At 24.6% G+C, this 23,476-nt stretch overlaps 1 protein-coding gene across 1 annotated transcript; it reads left to right on the top strand.

Annotated features, from left to right (window-relative positions):
* The first annotated feature begins 7,920 nt into the window (after window positions 1-7,920).
* Window positions 7,921-10,745, top strand: LOC110607543 (protein DETOXIFICATION 16). Its single transcript, XM_021746667.2, has 8 exons — window positions 7,921-8,283; window positions 8,412-8,956; window positions 9,058-9,144; window positions 9,225-9,281; window positions 9,368-9,606; window positions 9,705-9,823; window positions 9,964-10,050; window positions 10,546-10,745. The coding sequence occupies exons 1-8, from the start codon at window positions 8,017-8,019 to the stop codon at window positions 10,606-10,608; spliced, it is 1,464 nt and encodes a 487-aa protein (XP_021602359.1). The 5' UTR covers window positions 7,921-8,016; the 3' UTR covers window positions 10,609-10,745.
* The last annotated feature ends 12,731 nt before the right edge of the window (window positions 10,746-23,476 follow it).

Genomic DNA, 23,476 nt, shown 5'->3' with positions numbered 1-23,476 from the left:
TTGATATTAGATATTGCAATAAAAAAATTAAAGATAGAAATGATTTAACTAATTGAAATAAAAAGGAAAAGAACAAAAGTTTTACAATAATTTGTCGAAATATTAACTCAAAATTGAGTTTGATATTAATTTTATATATTATTTCTATGTGAAATTAATTTTGTAATATTATAATTTGCATTTTAAATGATAATAATTTATATTATTTTTAATTTATTATTAATTGAAAATTGTATTTTATAAATTTATGTTGTTAAAGCATGTATTTATAAAAATAACATATCGCTTTCACATTTAATTTACAATTTGTTTAGATGTTTTTAATAGTATGAATTGTTTAAATGATATTATTATAATTTTTTTAACCGCTGGATTGCATTATACATGGTTTAATAGAGCAATTTATAATGAGCTCATGTGGTCGTACATGCCACATAAATATATGACTCCGTTGTTCGGGACAATTCGACATCCATAGTGTTGAACTGCTTTTTGTTCGACAGTATGAATGTCGAACTAGTGTGTTCGGCAGTATGACTGCCGAACACGCTCCGTTAACATACAGAATCTGAAAATATTTTTGAATTTTGTCTGAATTGAAAATAATTTTTTTAATTATGCATGAAAAAAAAGCTCTTAAAAATCTAACTCCGAAAATAACCTAAAACGGCCTGACCCAATCTAGAACCACCCGTTCAAGAATCTAAAAACTGAAAATCAGAAATTTATAGATTCCACCAGCACCGTCAATCACTATCCAAAACCGCCGACCACCACTAAATGAATCGAAAACACCATTTTTAAGCCATAAAATCTTTGAAAATGTAAGGTTCCTAGCGAGACGCGTTTAAAAACACAGAAAAGCCAAGAAAAAATTTTTTCAACGAAATAAGATACAAGCTTTCTAAACAACAAAGCATGAAAGACCAGCTGAGGCGGTGGGCAAATCTCATCGATGTTTCAGTCTCATGTAGCATGAGGGAAGTCAAAACAACAACGTTTGGCTAACTATTTTTTGGAGATAGCACTATTAACACCATGCATGAACCTCCTAGGAGAACATAGAAGACTCGAAAATAAAAATCTAAAAGAACAACACCACTAGAAACCTAAAACAACAAACCACATCCACATTCAACTTCAGCGAGGAGAAACCCAAGGAATTAGGCTCAAAGACTATACAAAAACAAATAAAATACCTTCCTCTTCCTCAAGATCGTGGACCAATACTTCGGTCTATAACAACTCACTCTCTTCTCTCTCTTGACACTATTCTATTTAATAAATTTAAGTATGTCAAATGAAAAAAAAATCAACACATATTATTTAAATTATTTTAAGTTAGTAGGTAAAAACTAAAGCAGTCACTAGCAAAATATTTTTTTTTTTTTTTTAAATATCTGCAAGAAACTGCATTTACAATGCCTACAGAGCTAAAAGTATGACAATAAGTAGAGGCCTATAAACCATGCCTAAGAGAATACAATATATTTACCCAAAAATCCATAGAAACTCAAGTCCAAATCAATCTAAATCCAGAAAATCCAGCCTTAACAGTAGCACCGCAACCAGCCCACACACTAACAATCAAGCACTACTATTGACCGTAACTCAGAAGCCACATTGCTAAGACAAAGAAACTACTGCATGAAAGGCATGCAAAACTATAAAAAAAATGTGCAGGCAACCATAAATGTAAATCCATAAACCACCAACCTAGAAAATGAATCAGCAATTAGAGGCGATGGGCGAAATCTTATCGGCATCTTTCTGACCTTGAGGGAAGCCAATTTCCAAAGAACGGCCATCAATCTACCCAGACGACCTACCACTAGTTTATATAAGTGGCATCTCCTTCAAGCCAAAAAGGCAGTCCCTATTTAATACACCTAATAAATTAGCCAAGGCGAGGAAAACCGTTAATGGTAGAACTAAACCATAAAAAACCAAAAAATAGAGAAAAAAATAAGTTGTCACTTTTCGTAGAGATAGTGAACACGGATGGAAAATAATCGAAATGAGTTCGCTCTATGTTAGACATTTTCCTTACTCTCTTCATGTTCCTTGCTCTCTTATCACACGAGTTGTTATAAGAATTGAAAAATATATTTATTTTTGTGAACGTTATAAGAAAAAATAAAAATGGAAAAACAAAAAAAAAATCTGAAATAAGTATAAGTAGAGTTGTCTCTAAAAAAATTTTTATCTTGTGAATTTTGTAAGAGATCTAAAAGAAAATAGAAGTGTGATTTAGGGTTGGCTTTTAGTGTGTACATTATATATAATACTAGTATAATATTCATATTATGTACAAATAATTATCATTATCATTAAAATTGTATATTTTTAAAGCGGAATATAAAGTAAAATAAACATGTAATAAATAAACACTTTTATTAAATTATAATTATAATATTTCTATTTGGTATTTTATTATATTTTTCTTTTAGTCTAATAAATAAAAATTTCAATTTCTTTTTAAATTTATTCTATTCTTTAAATTTTTTAATGTAACTTATTAATATTAATACAACATATTGTATAAGCGGAAACAAAAATATATATTGATAACCTATAAATAATTGGATCCTTTAAGATTGTGATATGTGTATAGGATTCAGAAAGATTTTATGAACCTTCACAATCAGTCTGACTGGGCGGCAGAAAGCCCAACTTGTAAAGTACGAGGATCAGACCGCCAATTCTCTTAACCGTGTCAAAGCCAGAACGAATGGGTAGACCTCTTCGAAAGTCGTACCACAATGAGATATTGAATGCGGCTCAATCGACTATAGCAATCGAAGAGAGCCCACCTCGATATAAATCTGATAGGTTGAACATGACTTAATGAAGTATGGGTAGAATGCCGACCTCCTACACCTTGATCGTCTCCTTAATACATCATTAAAGTCATAAATGCGCGTGTGGTGAAATAGACTGATGTGATACTCGCGATAGGCAAGATATGAGCTGGTCGGCTCCGCATTTATTAGCTAACTGTCTACTATTAATGAGTTGCTTGACACATCTGCATAAAGACATCCTTGTTCAATCTGATGGAATATGACACAGAGAATGTTAGAACGACCAAAGTATATATACACTCTAGTATAACCCAAAGGGGGCACATTCTTGACTAATGAATCCTCATTGAACTCACTAAACTCATTTTCCTTCAAGAAACCTTAACCTCTCAAAATTGAACATCCGGTCCATTAACTCCCTTTTATTCCTTCATTAACTCCCTTTTATTCCTTCGTTTACTCAGCTCCCGGTCATTAATTTTCTCAGTGAATCTTGTCAACTCAGTTCGAGAATCTGGTCAATTTTTAGTTCTATGAAGCACGATCATCTAATAGGTTTGTCCAAATCATTGGTCAAGTCAATTTATGCATTTTTTAACACCTTTTTATCAAATTATCATTTCTCTTTTGCTTTTCTATGAAATATCACCAAAAAAATAAAATTAGTTAGAAAATACTCAATTCATTGCTAATAACAGTATGAAATATGTGTTGAAATTATATTCGATCAAATATCCTACACTTGAACCATGTTTGTCCTTAAGCATTCAAACAATTTAAATTATCAACTCCATTTTTTCATCTAGACTTTTGAATTGAAGCATAACACTATACTAGCATGCATATAAGTAGTAATTCCAAAATTCATATTGCAAACAATAATTCCAACAAAATCTTTGATATAAATAAAGAGATCAAACTATTCATACTTAATCACACAAATAATCAAGTAGCATTTATGGAGTAGTCGCTGGTTTTTATTTTAGCCAATTCTATTGTTGTTCAAAACTGGTTCTTAAGTCTAAAAACAAAGTATCCAAGACTTTTTTATTTATTATTTATGAGCACTTATTCATCTCTTGCTTGGAACGTCACCACTCTTTTAACGCGAAGACACATATTGTTAGTGTAGATCTCTACACAGCTAGTCATAATTATCTAGTTGTTATACCTATACAAGTCATTCTTATCCTTTTATCCTTATCTTTGCTTAATTGTTATCATGTGAGCTTTATACATTCCAAATATAATACAAAAACACAACACTTTATTTCCTTCGTGCTCTTATTAAATTTACATGGTATCATAGCCTTTCTAGATTTTCAATGGCTCTTGTTTTTGCTTCATCTTCTCCCATTGTTCCTTCTCTTACGTACCTCCTCTCACTCCCTTGCTGTTAAATTAAATAACACCAATTATCTTTCATGGAAAGCTCTTTTTTTTAATCCTCTTAGACATTACGAGCACTTTAAAGAATCTATGCATTCTAAGCTTCCGGACAGTTGGCCTGCCTTGACGAGCATCCGACCTCCACCAGCCCTGCGAGCATCCCGGGCTACTCTTGTCCTGGTGAGTTTTTAGGCTTCTGGATCTTCTTTCACCAAGTCTGCCTTACTCATCCCTGATGCTTCCATCAGACAAGTCGGCCTTTCAGCAAATCACCCTCTCAAAAAGTTGTCACGCCTTATAATATGTTGTCACCTTATTTTATCACCTGCCAGGCCATCCACTGGTCATCTAATCTCTCTATTTTTATCTAGAACCAAAATTTTTTGAAGAATTCGAGTATCAGTCCTCCAAGATATTTAATATGTTACGGTTTTAGTTTTGATGCTTAATAGGTTAATATAAATTAATAAATGGGTGTAAGTATATATTTGATTATAAAACTTTAGTACTTATATGATATATGAAACCTTATAAACATTTTAGAGTTTGAAGTATTTACATGTTTGATTAAAATATTTATAAATAAATTATTGATAAATAATTAGCTTATTTAGTAATAAATAACTTAAAAATATATTTTTTAAAAATTAAAAAAAAGATATAGGAAAATACATAGGGAAATTGAAAATTAAATACGGAAAATATAGTAATTTATTTAATTAAATCAACTTATAATTTTAATATTTATGAGCATAAAAAAACCTAATTCCTCCATGTTATTTTTTAATTTATAAACTGAAGTTATAAGTTTTAAACAAATGTTATAAATAAACAAATTAGCTTATTAATAGAGCTTATGAGTTGATTTTGATTACACATCACCTTATTTTTTAATGATGAATAATTTTATCACTGTTAAATTTAAAAAAAATTAATAAAATAACACTTTATTCGTCTTATAATTTTAATTTATTTTACTTTTTTATATATATTAAAAAAAACTTTTTTATTAATTTTTTAATTATATCTATCATAAAAATATTAAATTTTATTAAATATTAAGAGATATTTTGGTATTTAATAAAAAATTATTTTAAAAATAAAATAAAATTAAATAGGGTATAATAATTAATTTATATATTAATTATATATAAAAATTAAAAAAACAAATAAAATTATAAAATAGAGGAATATAAAATAAAACTAAGTAAATACACCTAAATCTGAACACCAAATCAATAGCTTCTAATATTAAATGCAGGGTAGATGCAATGCAAATGATACAAGTCAAATTTGTGGTTTGTCTTGCTTGGCCGCATTTTAGATCTCCTTTTCCGTTTCTCATTGCTTGCGTGTGGATTCGTGGAATCTCGTCATTTTAATTATTTTCTTTCTCTTTCATTCCACCAATCTCCCGGCACATACTTGACCAAAATAATAATAAATAAAAAAAAGCTCGCGGCGCATGACGGGGAGGCGGACTAGCCCAGGCTCCTATAGTCGAAGTGGCTACGGGCCCACGGCATAGAGACGAGATCGAATTCTTCTTTTAATATTGTGGTGTACCTCTAAAAGTTTTATAAAATGCTAACAAGGTATAGTAAAATAATAAACATAATAATAAGAAAATTAAAAAAAAATAGTTTATTTCTTATTACTTAATTGTAACAATATTTTTTTCTAAAATCATTCCATTTAAGGGAGAATTTACGACTGCTTTTATTTTTTTTTTTATAAATTTACTGATTAATTTTTATTTTTTTATTATTTCTAAATTTAGATAATTGTAATACAAATATCCCTCAACTTTAAATTATATCAAAAAATCCCAATGCTTCAATTTCATATATAAATAATTTTATGCAAAATATGTTCAAAAATAATATATGATAAAAATTAAAGTTGAACTGCGTTACTTGATAAAGCCAGAGAAATTAACCCAAGCTTCGACTCTTGAAGAAAGAATTTTGCTAGCTAATATGAACTGAGATATCGTGAGTCAGGTAGTGGATGTGTAAGGCAAAAGCGCGGAGGTATTATTAAAATGGAAGCTTTGCTGGCGAAGGCATTCCTTACCCATCACTATCATGCAATTGTTATTAAATTGTGGCCCCACTCCATTATGGACGGATGCACATTAATTAATCCATGTGTAAAACAATTTGTACAATTTATTTTTATTTATATTTTGGATGGATATCAATAAATCAGTTCTGTTCTAGAAATTCATTCCCACATTTGCATATTCTTGTCCTCGACAGTAAAGTTTTTGATAGGTTGAAATAGACTCGTGGTAATTGATCGATCCTGATCAATCTTGAAAAAAATGTAAAATAGTTGAAATTTACAACAGCTATTTCAAACGTTTAAATTAGTAAATAAAAGAGAAAAATGAATATAATTTAATGTTTAAAATTTAAAAATAATTATATAAAAATTATTTATTTTTATTTTTATAATCATTAAATTTTTATACTGTTAAAATATAGTGTTAATTATGGTATATTATGAAAATTCAATAAAAATGTAACTGACTAAGTAATAAGAGATTTCACTGGTTGATTGATTAGTTACATAACGAAAACCTGCTAGATTGTATATGCTAACAGTAATTTTATGTGAAAATTTTATCTTTTCAAGAGTGAGTTTTGATGAAAAATTAAATGTTACGATAATCAGATTTTTTTTTATAGATAGAACCATGTATTTATCTTATCATATTATTGTCACTCGATCTAATCTTAAAATTACATATCATAATTCAGTTTAGGGGAGTGTTGTGTTACATCACCCTATTAGAAAAATGATCTAAGGTAGGTGTATTTCAATTTTCAATTAATTTCATTTGAAATAAATTATAAAAATGATTGGAATTAAAGTGAATTTTTATACAATAATAATTTTATTTTTTTAAACAATATTTTAAGTTAAATTCCTTGTATTTATTATATTTCAAAAAACGTTAATTTTAATAAATAAAGAAAATCAAATTTTATCATCACAGTAATAGTAATAAAATTGACACAAATAGAAACACATATATATTCTTAATTTTTATTATGATAATTTTTTAACTAACTTTAATTAGATATAAAGTATAATCAAAATAATATCAAATTTAATTAATTATTCAAATAATATGTTATAATTATATTATATTATATAAAAAATTAATAAAAAATTGTATATACAAATAAATAATGAATAATGAATATGTATAACGACTTGGTATATATATATATATATATATATATAGCTTTTGTAATGGTTTTCTTTATTTCAATTACTTGTAAAATAATATAAAATTATTATTATCTATAAATCTTTAATTTGCATATTTTTTAAATCTATTTTTTAAAATTAATTTTAGAGCTTATATAAATCTAAAGTTCTTAATTCTATTTACAATTAAATTAAATTTAATTAATTTTATTATAATTCAAAATATAATTTATTAAAAAATAAAATTGTTAATGTTTAGTTTAACTATATCCAACTTTTATATTAAATCATAAATTCAATATTAAAGAAAATTGATGCATATCTAAAATAAATATAAATTACTTTTTCAAAATAACTTATTTTTTTGTTGACTAAATTTTTTAGACTAAAAAATATTTTTTTTGAAATAAATGGAGTTTAAAATAATTAATTTTTAATTTTTAAATGTTGCTTTGGACAAAATTATACTAGATCTCATATAAAATTTTATTTGTATACCTATACGAATTGCATATAAGTTTAATCCTTCTCCACAAAATCATAGCTTGAAATTGGAAAGCTTACAAATCTTTTGCCTTGCAACTTGCAAGCAAAAGAAAGTATGGATGCGCAAGAACCCAGTCTCAAATCGCCATTAATCTCTCAAGAGGAAACACTAGAAGAATCAAGACACAGATTCACCAAAAATGAGATTCTCGAGGAGGTGAACAAGCTGCTCATATTAGCCGGACCTCTTATATCAGCTAGTTTCTTCACCTTTCTTTTACAGACCATTTCGGTCATGTTTGTGGGTCATCTCGGAGAGTTAGCTCTTTCCGGTGCTTCTATGGCCACTTCCTTTGCTTCTATGACTGGCTTCAGCATTTTGGTAAGCTATATATTGGTTTCAAATGGATTTTTGTGTATTAGACTTCAAAGCCATAAGACAGAAATGCTGGTTTACGTTCTTCTCTATCTGAAGTTTCTTAATGACTTGTCTTTCTTTGTGATGAACAGAGAGGAACAGGAAGTGCATTAGAAACATTCTGCGGTCAAGCTTATGGAGCAAAGCAATATCACATGCTTGGAATACACTTGCAGAGGGCAGTGATAGTTCTTTTACTCGTCAGCGTACTTCTTGCATTTGTATGGGCGAATGCCGGCGAGATTCTTCTGTTCTTCAGGCAAGATCCAGAGATAGCACATGAGGCTGGACAATATGCTCGTTATATGATCCCTAGCATTTTTGGTTTTGCAATCCAGGACTGTCTTATCAGATTCTTGCAGACCCAGAACAATGTAATTCCTATGATGATTATCTCAGGAAATACAACTTTATTACACATTTTCATCTGTTGGGTTCTAGTTTTCAAGTCAGGACTTGGAAATAAAGGTGCTGCAATGGCCAATGCGATCTCTTATTGGGTAAATGCAATCTCACTGATGCTTTATGTGAAGAAATCTCCAACCTGCAAGGAGACTTGGGCTGGTTTTTCCAAGGAGGCCCTGCATGGGATTCCCAAATTCCTGATGCTAGCAATTCCTTCAGCTGCAATGCTCAGGTATTCTTTAATTTATTACCAATCCTACATTAAATTATACTATGTAAAAGGTTTTAGCTAAAGCTATAAATTTGATTGGTGATATGTTTTGGAATACACAGCTTAGAGATCTGGTCATTCGAGATGATGGTTCTGTTATCTGGTCTCCTTCCTAATCCAAAACTTGAAACCTCAGCCCTATCCATCAGGTTTAACTCAGACAAGTGTTTATTTATATAACAATAAATTATCTGGCACATGTTTCTAACTAGATTTGCTTTATTCCCAGCCTTAACACAAGTGCAATGCTTTACATGATACCCCTTGGACTCAGTGCAGCTACGAGGTGAGCTTCAATCACATTGAATGCTAAAAAGTATACTTAAAATCTGCCTGCTTTTCTCTTGACGAGTCTTTCCATTGGTGTTAAAGTACAAGAGTATCAAATGAACTGGGTGCCGGTCGGCCGCAAGCAGCTTCTCTGACAGTGTGCGTTGCGACATTCCTGGTTGCCACAGAGGGCATTTTTGTAGCCTTGAGTTTGATTCTGGGTCACAATGTATGGGGATATTTGTATAGCAGAGAAGAAAGAGTAGTAAAATATGTAGGAAAAATGCTCATATTTATTGGAGCTTCCCACTTCTTTGATGGCATCCAATCTGTTCTTTCAGGTCTACCAAATCATTCCATAACTATTCTCTCTCTCTTTCTCTCTTTTTTGTAAGTTTTGAAACTTGAAGCTGATATAGCCTCTAACTTACATATCCAGGCACAGCTAGAGGATGTGGATGGCAGAAGCTTGGAGCTGTAATTAACTTGGGAGCTTACTATCTTGTAGGCCTTCCTTGTTCTATTGTATTAGCTTTTGTCTACCACCTTGGAGGGATGGTGAGTAATTTCGCTCAAGGCACCAACTGGATAATTAGTTGTGATTGAAGTCTGAATAAGAGTCTTCTTAACTCGGAGATGGCTCCAATATGAATAAGCTAAAGATTATAGGAGATTAACTTGCATGCATATTCTTGCAGGGTTTTTGTATAGGATTTATTGTAGGACTTGCGGTTCATGGACTAGGCCTGTTGGCAGTAACTATGAGCACCAACTGGAAAAATGAAGTAGGTGTACTTGAATTTCTAATTAATTATTTTTGTCCTTTTCCTTTGAAATATGCAGTTCATATGCAATAAATAAAGCATTGATTTTTTTTTAAAAACTTTTTCCCCCTAATTTTCAATTTATGAAAATAATTTCTTAAGTTAAAACTGCTTTCATTTGAAATAAACCATGTATAATAAGATAAATGAATGGAATTCTCATATAATTACATAAGGTTTTTTATTTCCATAAAATGAACTTTTAATTTTTTTTTTTTGGCTTGCTATGTTGCTATATATCATAATTGATAAAAAAAATTAATTATATTGAATTTTTATAAATTTTTATATTTTAGAAAATTAAATATTCATATATATATATAAATTAATTAATTAAATTTTTATAAATTTGTAGTTTTCAAAGAAGTTGGATGATCTATCTTACCATGATTTTGATTTTCAACATATGCCTTGCTTTTTCTATTTTCGTGACTTTTTTTTTTCCTCCTCCTGCAGTCCATGAAGGCTAGAGATAGGGCTTACGACAGCACTGCGATTCCTAAAGATCCACTGGCGTAAATGATGCGTAACAAGATTAAGGATTGAATGTGAATTTGGATTCCTGAAGACAGCGTCTCAAGTTGCTCGACTTTGAAGAGGAATTATTATTTTCAATATTATTATACCTTCTAAAAAAATTCTCTATTTTCATGAAATATTTATTATTATAAAAATTAATTTATTATCATTTAATAATTATTATAAATTATATAAAAAATTATTTTAAAAAATGAGATGGGATAATATAATTTTTTTTTCTTTTTGATCAGTGATTTTAAATTCTAACCATATAGTGTATTTTTAAAATTTATAGAATAGTTTTTTTTTTAAAAAAAAATAGAAATTGAGTTAATAGAATTTGAGATCTCTCAAATTTACTCAGATACATTTATCATCAAACTAAATTTATGAGTGCTTTGAAAATTAAATGAAATTAATATAGTAATTTATTTAATAAAATTTAAATTATAAAGTTAATGCTTTTATAAATATTAAAAATAAAAAGTGTATCTATGTTTTTTTTAGCTTATAAACTCAAATAACATTGTAAACAAACGAGATGAATAATTTTATCGTTATTAAAATTGGGAAATATCTAATAATAATATAAAATTGAATCAAGTAAATCCGCCAATTCTGATTTCTGGACACCCAATCAACGCTTCTAATATTAAATTCCCAGTAGAAGTAATGTTGGCTTGTTGCAGGTGATACAAGCCAATTTGTGGATTGTCTTCCTCGGCGACATTTTTGGGATTCCCGTGATGCGATGAAGATTCTCATTCCTTTCCTTTGGAATTATGAAATCTTGTCTATTTTTTCATACAAAACATTCAATTTTAAGTTTAAAAAAACTAAAAAAATAAGTTTGGATGAAGATTCTCATTCCTTTGGAACTATAAGTTTAAAATAATAAAAAAAATGCAAATTTTAAATTTCAGTGGTAAAAGAAAATTTTTTTTCTTAAATCATTTAATTTATTTAGTTTTTTCATACAGAACAATAATATTACATTGAATTGCTGCACTAAGCAGCAATAAGTACAGTTACGTCAAACCCTAGTTGATAGAGCCGCCAACCATTTATTTATTTGTTTACTCGAAGCCGCCAATCATTCAATGTAATGATGTTCTCTCTCGTATAAGTTTTGACTCTTGGAAAAAAGAAAGAGAATAAACTATTTTGCCAGCTAATATGTCCTGAGCTGACATATAGCTGACTCAGCAAGTGGATGTGTAGGGCAAAGGCTTGCAGCTGTTATTATTGTGGGAGCTTGCTGTCTAGGCATTCCTAGTGCTACAATATTCGCTTTTGGCTACCTCAATAATTTCTCATCTCATTTACGTCACTATTAAAATTAAAAAATATACATATTTATATAAATATTAATTTTTAATTATTAATTATATATAAAATAAATATATTTATAATAAAATAATATTTTTATTTATGTGTAAACATAATTAATAATTAAAAATTTTAAAAAATTTATAATTTAATTTTTAAATATTTATATTATTAATAATTTAATTTTTTTAATTTTAAAAAATCTATTAAAATATTTTTATTTTTTCTTAATAAAATAATCCTTTCACCTATTTAAAAATATAATAAAAATTAAATTATTTTCTTCTTTTTATCTTTTTTTACTTTTTTTTATTGTTTTTAGAAGAAAAAGATAGACTATTAAAGTGAAAAAATAAAAATATTTTAATAAAGTTTTAAAAATATAAAAACTGATTTATTAAGAATAATAATATTAAAAAACTAAATAAAAAGATTTATTTGGGTATAAAATTAAATTTTAAAAATTTTTATTTTTTATTTATTTTAAAAAATGATGAAATAATTATTTTATTAAAAAAATAAAGAAATTTTAATAAATTTTTAAAAATATAAAAATTAATTCAAAAATCAAATAATAAATTCCTCAAAAATTAATATTGATACGAGCGAACACTTACTTTTCTTAAACTCATTCTACTAACAGACAAAAGTAAAATTTTTGCCGTAGTAGTCTCTTATGAGCTGGATACACAACATATGATAGAAATTAACTTACATATTTGCACGTTCTTTGTAAACCAATTCTGGTCCAGATTGTCATTGCACAGTATTATAATTGTACTTGCTATGTGCACCAATTAGGATAAATATTACTTTCATATTTTATATGTTTTTATTTCAGCAAATTTCTCATTGGATAAATATTATTATATATATGATAATTAATTTTTTTTAAAATTTATTTTTGCCAGATTATTGTCAAAATTGTATTGTGAGTGGCAGCAATATAATGCAAGTATTGATTTGTAAGGTAAAAAAATTTAAAAATAAAGCAGGTGCATTTAAATTTTTAATTAATTTCGTTTAAAGCAAATTATATAAAAAAAATTGAATTGAGTATAATTTTTAAATAATAATATTATATAAAAAAAATTGAATTGAGTATAATTTTTATATAATAATATTTTTTTCTTAAAAAAAATAAAATTAATGATTATATTAATAAAATTTTATTAAAAAAAAATATTATTCCAAATAGAAAGATGATTATCTAAAATTTCTAGCCGAAGTATAAGCAGTTAGAGTAGTATTACGATAAACTCATCTAACAGAAATATCAGTTCTAGAGTCTAACAAAGATTTACAATCATTCAAAATCAAACCCCTGCTAAGATAATTTGGCAAAAATGTTCTCCTTCTTTCTTATCTCTCAGCATAAATAATTAAAGTTTTTCGAATAAAACCACGGAAAAGAGCTTCTATAAGATAAAGCTCGAATAAAATTACAAGACTGACGTCATTGTTACGATTCTGAAAATCCATAATAACTAGTAAATCTCCATTGAATATTACCCTCTGAAACAACCCAATCAATAAAATTTGAAGCAAAGCCGACCACAGAAATAGACTCATGACTCTTCCACATTAACGAAAAGCCTCCTTTCAATCATTGTCTATTAAGTGACAAAAAACCATCAAAATGTAAAAAATTGATTGGATTATATGTAAGAAATATTTTTATCATACATAAATCATAAGTGACAATCGGAATATCTCTAAAACTCTTAATAGAGACAACAATATCTTCTTTTTTATCGATAGTCAATTGATACAGATCGTCCTTTATGAGAAAAAGAGAAGAAAAAGTTAAATTTAAAAAAGAGAAAACGGCGAGAGTATCAAGCCACAAAGAACTAACGAGGAAAATTTACCTCGAAAGTAATTTTCGACGTAAATTCTGCTTAATTTTATTTTAAATAATATTATAATTTATTATAAATCAAAAATGTCTTTTGATAAAAAAAATTAATTGACTTAAAATCTTATAAATTTATAATTTGTAAATGTACTGATCATGATCCACGCTTCAATTATTTTGATTTTCATCACACATCACATGGCTGCTTTATTTTTATTTTCCTCCTGCTGTAGTCCAGGAAGGCTAGAGATCGGGTCCACATCAGCTCTACGATTCCTGAAGATCCGTTGGCGCAAGTGGCGCTTGCAAAGATTGAAACTGAAGTTAAATTCCTGAAGCGTCTCAAGTTGTCTTCTTATTACCGTTAAAATTCTAAAAAATCTAATAAAATAATATAAAATTAAATCAAGTTCATGGTATGGTCCGATTCTGAACATCCAATCAATAGCTTATAATATTAAATGGTGATTATAAAAAGTACATGTATTTAAAGATAGAAAAATATTAGCATAAGTTGTTTGAAGATATAACTGACTAATATTTTATATACTTATTATATTAATTATTATTTTATTACTTCCATTAATCATAATTATTATACCTAACGTTTCTCTAAAAAACATCAAAGACACAGAGGGATTATATATACGTTCCATTGAAAAATTTGTCCGCCACTATCAATATGTTTATAAAAATTTATTTTTTAGTCTTTAAAATATAATATAATTAATAGATTTATTTTTTTATTTTTAAAATTTAACACTTTTATTATTAAAATATAATTTCATTAAAATTAAAAATTTTTTTATCAAAAATTTCTATTAAATTAATAATTTTCATTTGATAAAAAAATAAATATAATTTAAAAAATACTCTTATCAATAATAAAATAAAAAATTACTATTTAATCTCTATAATATGAAAAAACTTATTATTTAGTCTCTTAATTTTAAAAATATATTAAAATAGTTATGACATTTTTAAAAGTTTACTAATTAATTTATCTATTAATTTTATCACTAAATATTTTACTATTTAGTCTCTATAGTTTAGAAAAAAATTATTAGTTGATCTCTCAAATTATTAAAAAATTTACTAATTAGTCCCTACATATCAGGGGTATTTTAGATTTTTTTATAATACTTAACGACTAAAATTAATGAAAAAACTAACTAGTAGGTTTTTTAAAATATCAAAGACGTTTTAATGAATTTTTCAAATAGCGAGCAGTGATCCACAATAAGTGGCATCACAAAAGCAATTTTTAATTAAATTTTAACTTTTTATATTTAATAATTTAAATTTTATATATTTTTATGTTTATTATTTTTGCTGAATTTGAATATTAAATTTATTAAAATTTTTATTTATTTATGGAGATTAAGTTTGAGATTTTCTTCCTTGAATTTTGACGAAATTAAACTTCAGGAACTAAAGTGTTGAATTTGAAAAATAGAGAGATAAATCTATTAATTATGTAATATCTTAGGAATAAAAACATATTTTTTCCTTCAATTTTTTGAGAAAGCAACTTATAAATTTATAGAAATTAAATTTCAAAAATTAAAGTGTTGAATTATAAAAAGAGTATTTCGGTTATTTTGCCTGTCACTAACGGCGTTTTTAATGGATGAACTTTTATTTTGACAGAATTAAATCTCAGAAAGAAATGAAAGTGTTGAGTTCTAAAAATAGAGAGACAAATCCGTCAATTACCCTATATCTCAGAGAGTAGAAAATAATTTTTTCATAGATTTAAAATACCAGTGAACTTAAAATTGAGAATTTTATAAAAATTTAATTTAATTTAATTTTTTTCAATTAATTTTATTATTTGAAATGGATGAAATTATTTTTTTTAACTAATAAATTTTTCATTTTAAAAAAATAAAATTATACATAAATTTTGTAAGAATTCATTTTAATACTTTTTGTATAAAATGAATTATAATTTATAAAACAAAAAAAATAGAATCTACTTATTTATATCTTAAGTTCATAATAGGCTTGGAGTTTAGTTGAAGAGATTATGGGCTGATGGCTTAAGAGTGAGTCTTCATGAATAGAATTCAAAGATAGGCTACATGCTTGGATGGTGCTAAAGATTTAAAATTGGATTACTTTGAAGAATATGGATGGGTTTGCCAATGATCTCAGCCCATAACTTCTCTCACACTAACATATTGGGCTGAAAATAAAAGGTTTCAGGGAGCATATGTGAGAGTAGGGGTCACCATTCGCTCGCTTCGGTTTTAAATTAAATCGAATTGAATATGTTAAAAATTAAAATTTTAATATTTATAAAAATCGAATCAAATTAATTTTGATTAGAAATTGAATCGAATCAAATCAAACCAATCTGATTCAGTTTGATTCGATTCGATTTGATCGGTTTTAATTTTTAATAAATTTTTTATTTTTACATCTTATTTTTAGTATTATAAAATTTAATTAAAATATTTTAATCTTAATATGATTTAATTTTTCTATATTATTAAAAATAATATATTATTATTACTAATCGATTTAATTTGATATTTTTGATTTTTTTATGATTCAAATCGAACCGAACTGAAATAATTAAAATTTATAAAATTAAAAATTAAATTGAATCAAATTAAAATAAATAAAAAATTAAATTAAAATTTTAAATTAATTTAATTTAATCAATTTTTTCGATTTAAATTCAAAGTCTTTTTGCTTCTTAGAAGCCTCCTCTTTATTGAGCAAGATTTCCCCTTCAGATTTGCGGAGAGGAGGGCTTTTTGTGAATGTATAGTTGAAAATTTAAAAAAAAATACGTATTAATTTAGAATTAAAAATAAAATATTTATAAATTTAAAGTTTGACGGGAAGTAACGGTTAAAAATGATTCATGGCGATATTTTATAAAGACGCCAGAATTTGACGCCTTTATTTGGCGGTTAAAAATAATTTCTGACGCAGTCTATAAAAACGCTAAGGACTGACGCCTTTTTATGAAGATTCTGACAGCACTCTAAATAGAGTCAGATCGTTATTTATTTTTTTTTATTATTATTTTTAAGAATGACATGGTATTCCTGTGAGTGGCCCAAGTTATGATTTAAATTTTTTTTATTTTTTAATTATTAAAATATTATAATTATATTAATTAATATATTATTTTTATATTATATTAATTTAATAATTTTATTTATATTATATTTTTTATTATAATAAATTTTATTAATTTTAATATATTATTATAATAATATTATAATTAAATAATATTAATTGTAAATTTATTTACTTATTACTAAATATATATTTAAGGGAGTACTGAATTAAATAATTAATAAAAAATAGATAAATTAATTAATTAATTAATATAAATGTGTAAAATTATAAAAATTAAATTTATTTTTTATCGAATTATTATTGTGCATTCCTATATAATTACATAATAATATTAATTTTATGATAATATACATAATTATAAAATAATATTAATTTTATAATATTAAAATTATATTGGATTAATAATATTTTTAATTTAAATATTAATAATAAAATATATTAAATATTAATATATAAAATATATTAATATTTAAAATTATAGAATAAAATTATACTGGTATGTTAGGATTCGATTGTTTATAATTTATTAAAAATAATAGATTTAATTAATTTATTATACGATTAAATTAATTTATTTATTTTTTTTTGATAAATTATAAATAATTCAGTATTCTTTTATAATATCTAATAATAGTAAAATAATATAATAATTTTAAATAGTAAAATAATATAATAATTTTAAATATTTTAGACAATGATTTATAATTTATTAAAAAAATAAATAAATTAAATAATTAATTCAGTAAAGTGATTTTATATATATTTAATAGCATGATAATATTATAATTCTAAATATTTTTGTGTGTAGTGTTTTTGCTATCAATTCTTATAGTACTTTTATATATAAAAAATATTTTTATAAAATATAATAATTATTTATAATTGATCTTAGTACTTTGTAAAATTATAAAATAATATTATTATGTAATTAAACATGTAGAAAATTACTAATAATATTTAATTTCAGTATTACTATATTTATCTATTAAAATAATAAAAATTATCATTAGATAAATGCATATAATATCATTAAATTATTTTTATATATCTAATCACAACCGAATTGCTTTTATACATTTATCATAATTGTGTAATCCTAAAATTATATAATACTAATAATTTTTTATTTAAATATTAATAATAAAATCTATTAAATATTAATATATTAAAATTATAAAGAATTTTTATTATTATAAAATATAGTATAAATTATTAATTAATATAATATAAATATATTATTATAATATATTAATAATTAAAAAAATAAAAAAATTAAATCATGGAGTGGCGCTTTTTTTATTTTTAAGGCCGTGATTTTTTTTAATTATTAAAATATTATAATTATATTAATTAATTAATATATTATTTTTATATTATATTAATTTAATAATTTTTATTTATATTATATTTTTTATTATAATAATTTTTTATAATATATTTTATTAATTTTAATATATTATTATTATAATAATATAATTAAATAATACTAATTATTAAATATATCTACAATAGCATTGAATTAAATAATTAATAAAAATAATAAATAAATAAATTAATATATATGTTTGAAATTATAAAAATTAAATTTATTTTTTATTAAACTGTTATTGTGCAGTAATATATAATCACAAAATAATATTAATTTTATAATACTCAAATTATATAAGATTAGCAATATTTTTAATTTAAATATTTATAATAAAATAAAATAAATATTAATATATTATATAATTAACAATATTTTTAATTTAAATATTTATAATAAAATAAATTAAATATTAATATATAAAATATATTAATATTTAAAATTATAGAATAAATTTATGTTTTAATTAAATGTTATACACGTGATCAATTATTTATAATTTATTAAAAATAATATATTTAATTAATTTATTATATGATTAAATTAATTTATTTTTTTAATAAATTATAAACAACTCAGCATACTCGTATAATATCTAATAGTAAGATAATATAATAATTTTAAACATTTTATACGATTACTATATTGTCTATAATTTATCAAAAAAATAAATTAAATAATTAATTTAATGAAATAATCTTGTATACAAAATAATATTATAATTTGAAATATTTTTGTATGCCATCTCTTTATTATTAACTTTTATAATAAATTTTTTATTAAAAATATTTTTATAAAATATAATAACTATTTATAATTGATCCTAATATTTTAAAAAATTTAACATTATTATGTAATTAAATGTTTACAAAGTTACTGATACTATTTAATTATAGTATTATTGTATTAATTTATTAAAATAATAAAAAAATTTATCACTAAATAAATTTATACTATATTATTAAATTATTTTTATATATCTAATCACAACAAAATATTAATTTTATAACTTTAAAATTATATAATACAAGTAATTTTTTATTTAAAAATTAATAATAAAATTTATTAAATATTAATATATTAAAATTATAAAAAATTTATTATTATAAAAATATAATATAAATAATATTATTAAATTAATATAATAGAAATATTTAATTATAATATATTAATAATTAAAAAAATACGACACAATTTTAAAACATAAAAAATAAATAAATAATACATAATACTTTTTATAAAAACATCAAAAACCATTTTTGATCGCCACTTCTCAATCAAATTTTAAATTCATAAATATGTTGTTTTTATTCTAAATTGATACTTTTTTTTTTATTTTTAAGTCTAAATTGACAAAAAAATCCAACTTTTAACACCTCTGAAACTAACGAAAAGGGAAGCTTGATTTGTAGAGGTCATATTAATTGTACTTGTTCGCTCCTCGCTCCTCCCAAACAACAGGTTCTGGGGGAACACACGTGGGAGATATCTGTTGGGTTAAGGACGGGTCAGGATAATTTGCTTGGGATATTGAGTTTGGTTGGGAATGGTCAACGGAAGGGGCCATAATTGCTCTTTGGTGATGGTGAGATTGATGGGGAGAGAAAAGAGCAGTGGTTTCAGAAAAGGGCAATGCGCTTTCAGGGGCGTGCTTCTGACTCATCTCTTCACCATCCTTCCTCCTTTCCTGTGATAAAACTATCCCCTTTCGATCCCGAGAATCTCCTCCCTCTCCTTTCGACGAAAATAACTCAGCTTTCATCCAATGACCATACTCTTGTCTCCTTTCCCTGTTTTCCTTGCTCGTTACTTTGGCAATATTCGAGCAAGCTCTTATTTGGTGATCAAACATGCCACACATATGACAGAAATCAGGGAGGATTTCAAATCTGAAACGAACTCTTTCTAGAGACCCATCCTCCTTTCTGTTGGTGAAACCCTCATATAAAGGTTTTCTAGAATTTACTAACACTCTTATCCTCAAATAAGGTCCCACTTAAACATCCTTATTTGATGCAAGATCTATACCCAATGACCCAGTAAAAATATTTTCTATTTTCTGAGCATTTTCCTTGGTCATTTGGTTCAGCGACAAGCCTTGGACTCGAATCCAAAAAGGACACATCTCCTGCTCTACTTCAATTTTGTGTTGTGGAGCCCATGTATTGAGAATCAACAAAGAATTACTTACAGACTAAGGAATACCTTCCCGTACCCTAGGGAACGCTTTTTATTCACGTGTTTTTCAATCTGATTATTTACCTCGTTAGTGGTCCTTGAGTGTTATTTTGCTTGATAGGGTCTTTAAGATTGCAGTTAAGAAGTAACTGTGTTTATTCGTTCAGGTAGTATCATTACCTTCTATAAAACTTAATTACTTTTTTACAAGATTTATTTCTCTAACTTAATTTCAGTATATGCCCTTTTCATTTTAAGCGCAATCTTAAATTTGTAGTGCTTGTTATGCGAAAATGAATAAAATGAAGGGTGTGAGATTAATACAAAGAGGAAAAGAGGAAGGGCATGTTTGTAATTTTACAGCTAGGACGGCATCTTTATGTGCAGGTTGTGTTGGGTTGAAATTGGGAAACATCTAGTTTTTTAAATAAATTAAATTTAAAATATAAAATTTTGGTTTCAAGGAGAATTCTCCTTATACTATTTAAATTTTATTCTCTTATTAACTGCCGAATAGAGAGAAATAGTTTTAATATTTTAAATTTCCATGGTCTTCATCTTCTTTCTATTTCCTTATTTCTCTACAAATGTCAGTTTCTCTATTTCTAAATCCCATCGTCTTTATCTTCTTTTCATTTCCCTATTTCTCTACAAATGTCAGTTTCTCTATTTCTAATTTTCATTGTCTTCATCTTCTTTCTATTTCTCTACAAATTAATGTCATCAATTCAAGTCTCCTTTTCTCTGCTATGTGATTCTTTGCTCTGATCTTTAACCCTTTCTTATTTGATTTAAACAACTTCAAATCTGTCATGACATTACTTAACTCCACTAATCTTCTTCTCAAAGGAATCACATCATATCCCATGCTCTACAACTCCTTCATTGTTTTTCCACAGCTCTCTGGCTCTGACCCAGAAACCATTTAGTTGTAAAGAGTGAATTTTTAATGCAGTTTCTAAGAAAATCTGGTCCCATGAACGTATCATGATTTTTCTTGCGAGTGTAGAGTGATCTCTAAGTTGATAAAAATGAGGGTTTTGAGGTATACCCTTTAAAATGATAAAAATGAGGGTTTTGAGGTATACCCTTTAAAATTCTAAAAATGAGGGTTTTGAGGTATACCCTTTAAAATTTTTAATATTAAAATTAAATTAATTTTGGTTTAAAGGAGAATCTTCCTTAAAATATTTAAAGTTTTTATAATAAAAATAAAAACTTTGCTTCCTTGAATAATTTAAAAATTTTAATAATAAAAATTATAAAATTTTGATTTAAAGGATAGTCTTTCTTGAATCATCTCAAAGAACTTTAAAATTTTAATTATGAATAGTTTGGTTTAAAGAAGAGCCCTACTTAAATCATCTTTAAAAAATAATAATGTAATAAAATCTTAAAATATAAAAATTTTTGGAGATCTTTATAGAATAATCATAGTAATAAATGAATAAATTCATAGTCTTTCATCATTAAATGTACAGTATAAAATCTTTGCTACATGTCAAATTTTTTGCAACCAGTGAATGTCGTGTTTTAGAGGAAATCTTTGGTCGATCCGAATGCATATTTATGTTATTTTAAATTTACTTGAAAATTGAATTAATATGAGTTGAAATTATCTCGCAAATAATATGACTTGGATTCATTAAGTGAAAGTCTTCTCTAATAGACTAAACTCTTTTGGTGTTTTTTGAATTAGAGTTTTAATGAAAGAAAAAACAATTTTTATTTATAGTAATTCGTTTTAAATAATTTTATAAATTATAAATTATGTACTTAAATTCATGTTTACTTTGAGTTTTTGAACCGATTTAAAATAAGAGTTAATAGCTAAAACGTAGTTTATATTTTTAATTTTGTTACAATTATACTTTATATTTTATTTTTTCAATTAAGACGTAAATTTTTAAAATTGTTTCAATTGTATTCTACGTTAAAAATTTTTTTAAAATTGTTTCAATTGTATTCTATTATTAAAAATTAATAAAATTATTACGTCATTTATCGCGTCAATGTGGTAATAAATTTTAAATTAAAATTAATAATAATTTAAAAGTTTAAAATAGAATTGCAACAAAACTAAAAATATAGAATTTTTTTGATAATTATTTATTTTATTAATTTTTTAAAATCTTAGTATAATTTAAAAAAAAATGGTGATACTTTGAGTTAAAAGAATAATTAAAAGAAATTATAAAAATTATTTTATTATTTTTAATATTTTCAAACAGAATCATGGTAAATATTATTTTAAATTATTTTTTAATATTTTATAATTAATATATTTAATAAAACTATTTTTTTAACTGTAGTTTTAAAAGTAATGTTAAATAATAAACATATTAGACAAATTCAAGAAAAGTTGATTGATAATAATTTTAGTCAAAATAAAATCAGGATAAATTATTATTATTATAAAATTATTGATAAAAATTAAAATAAAATTAAATAGTAATAATAATAATAATTTTTAAATATATTTAATAATAAAAAAGAGTAATTTGATAATTTTATAAGTTTATATAATTGATACATTTAGTTAAATATTAAAAGAATGACGTTTAATTGACAAAAATAAAAATATAGGTGAAATTATAATAAAAATAAAATTAATATTTTTTTATGGTTAATTTTAAATTTTACTCATGTGGTGTGAATTCTATTAATTTTTTAATAATACAAATAACCGTATGATTGAAATAATTTTAAAAAATTAAATTTGAATTGATAAAAAATAAAATATCTATATATATATATATATTGCTATTAACTTTAAAATGAATCACAATTTTTTTATTAATTTTATCAATAGGGAATATTATATCAGTTTCTTACATATGGATTGAACTCTACTTTATGTTTTTTTTTAAATCTTAACTCACAAGTCTAACTCAATTTAAAAAAAAAAAACAAAATTATTGATTTTATTAATAAAACTCCATCAAATAAAGAGAATGACAAATTCATCTAACAGAAATATGAGCAGTTAGATTAGTATTGCGATAAATCCATCGAACAGAAATATCAGTTCTAAAGTT

The sequence above is a fragment of the Manihot esculenta genome, chromosome 3 (genome assembly GCF_001659605.2).
Source record: "Manihot esculenta cultivar AM560-2 chromosome 3, M.esculenta_v8, whole genome shotgun sequence".
Lineage (NCBI taxonomy): Eukaryota > Viridiplantae > Streptophyta > Magnoliopsida > Malpighiales > Euphorbiaceae > Manihot > Manihot esculenta.
Note: the sequence above shows the minus strand (reverse complement) of the source record. Positions and strands in the feature narration are given on the sequence as shown.

Bases quoted from the DNA above. Each gene is read 5' to 3' on its own strand.
- LOC110607543 (XM_021746667.2), top strand. From the start codon at position 8,017: ATGGATGCGCAAGAACCCAGTCTCAAATCGCCATTAATCTCTCAAGAG. The intron at 9,282-9,367 runs GTGAGCTTCAAT...TTGGTGTTAAAG, and splicing joins GGACTCAGTGCAGCTACGAG to TACAAGAGTATCAAATGAAC. The intron at 9,824-9,963 runs GTGAGTAATTTC...ATATTCTTGCAG, and splicing joins TCTACCACCTTGGAGGGATG to GGTTTTTGTATAGGATTTAT.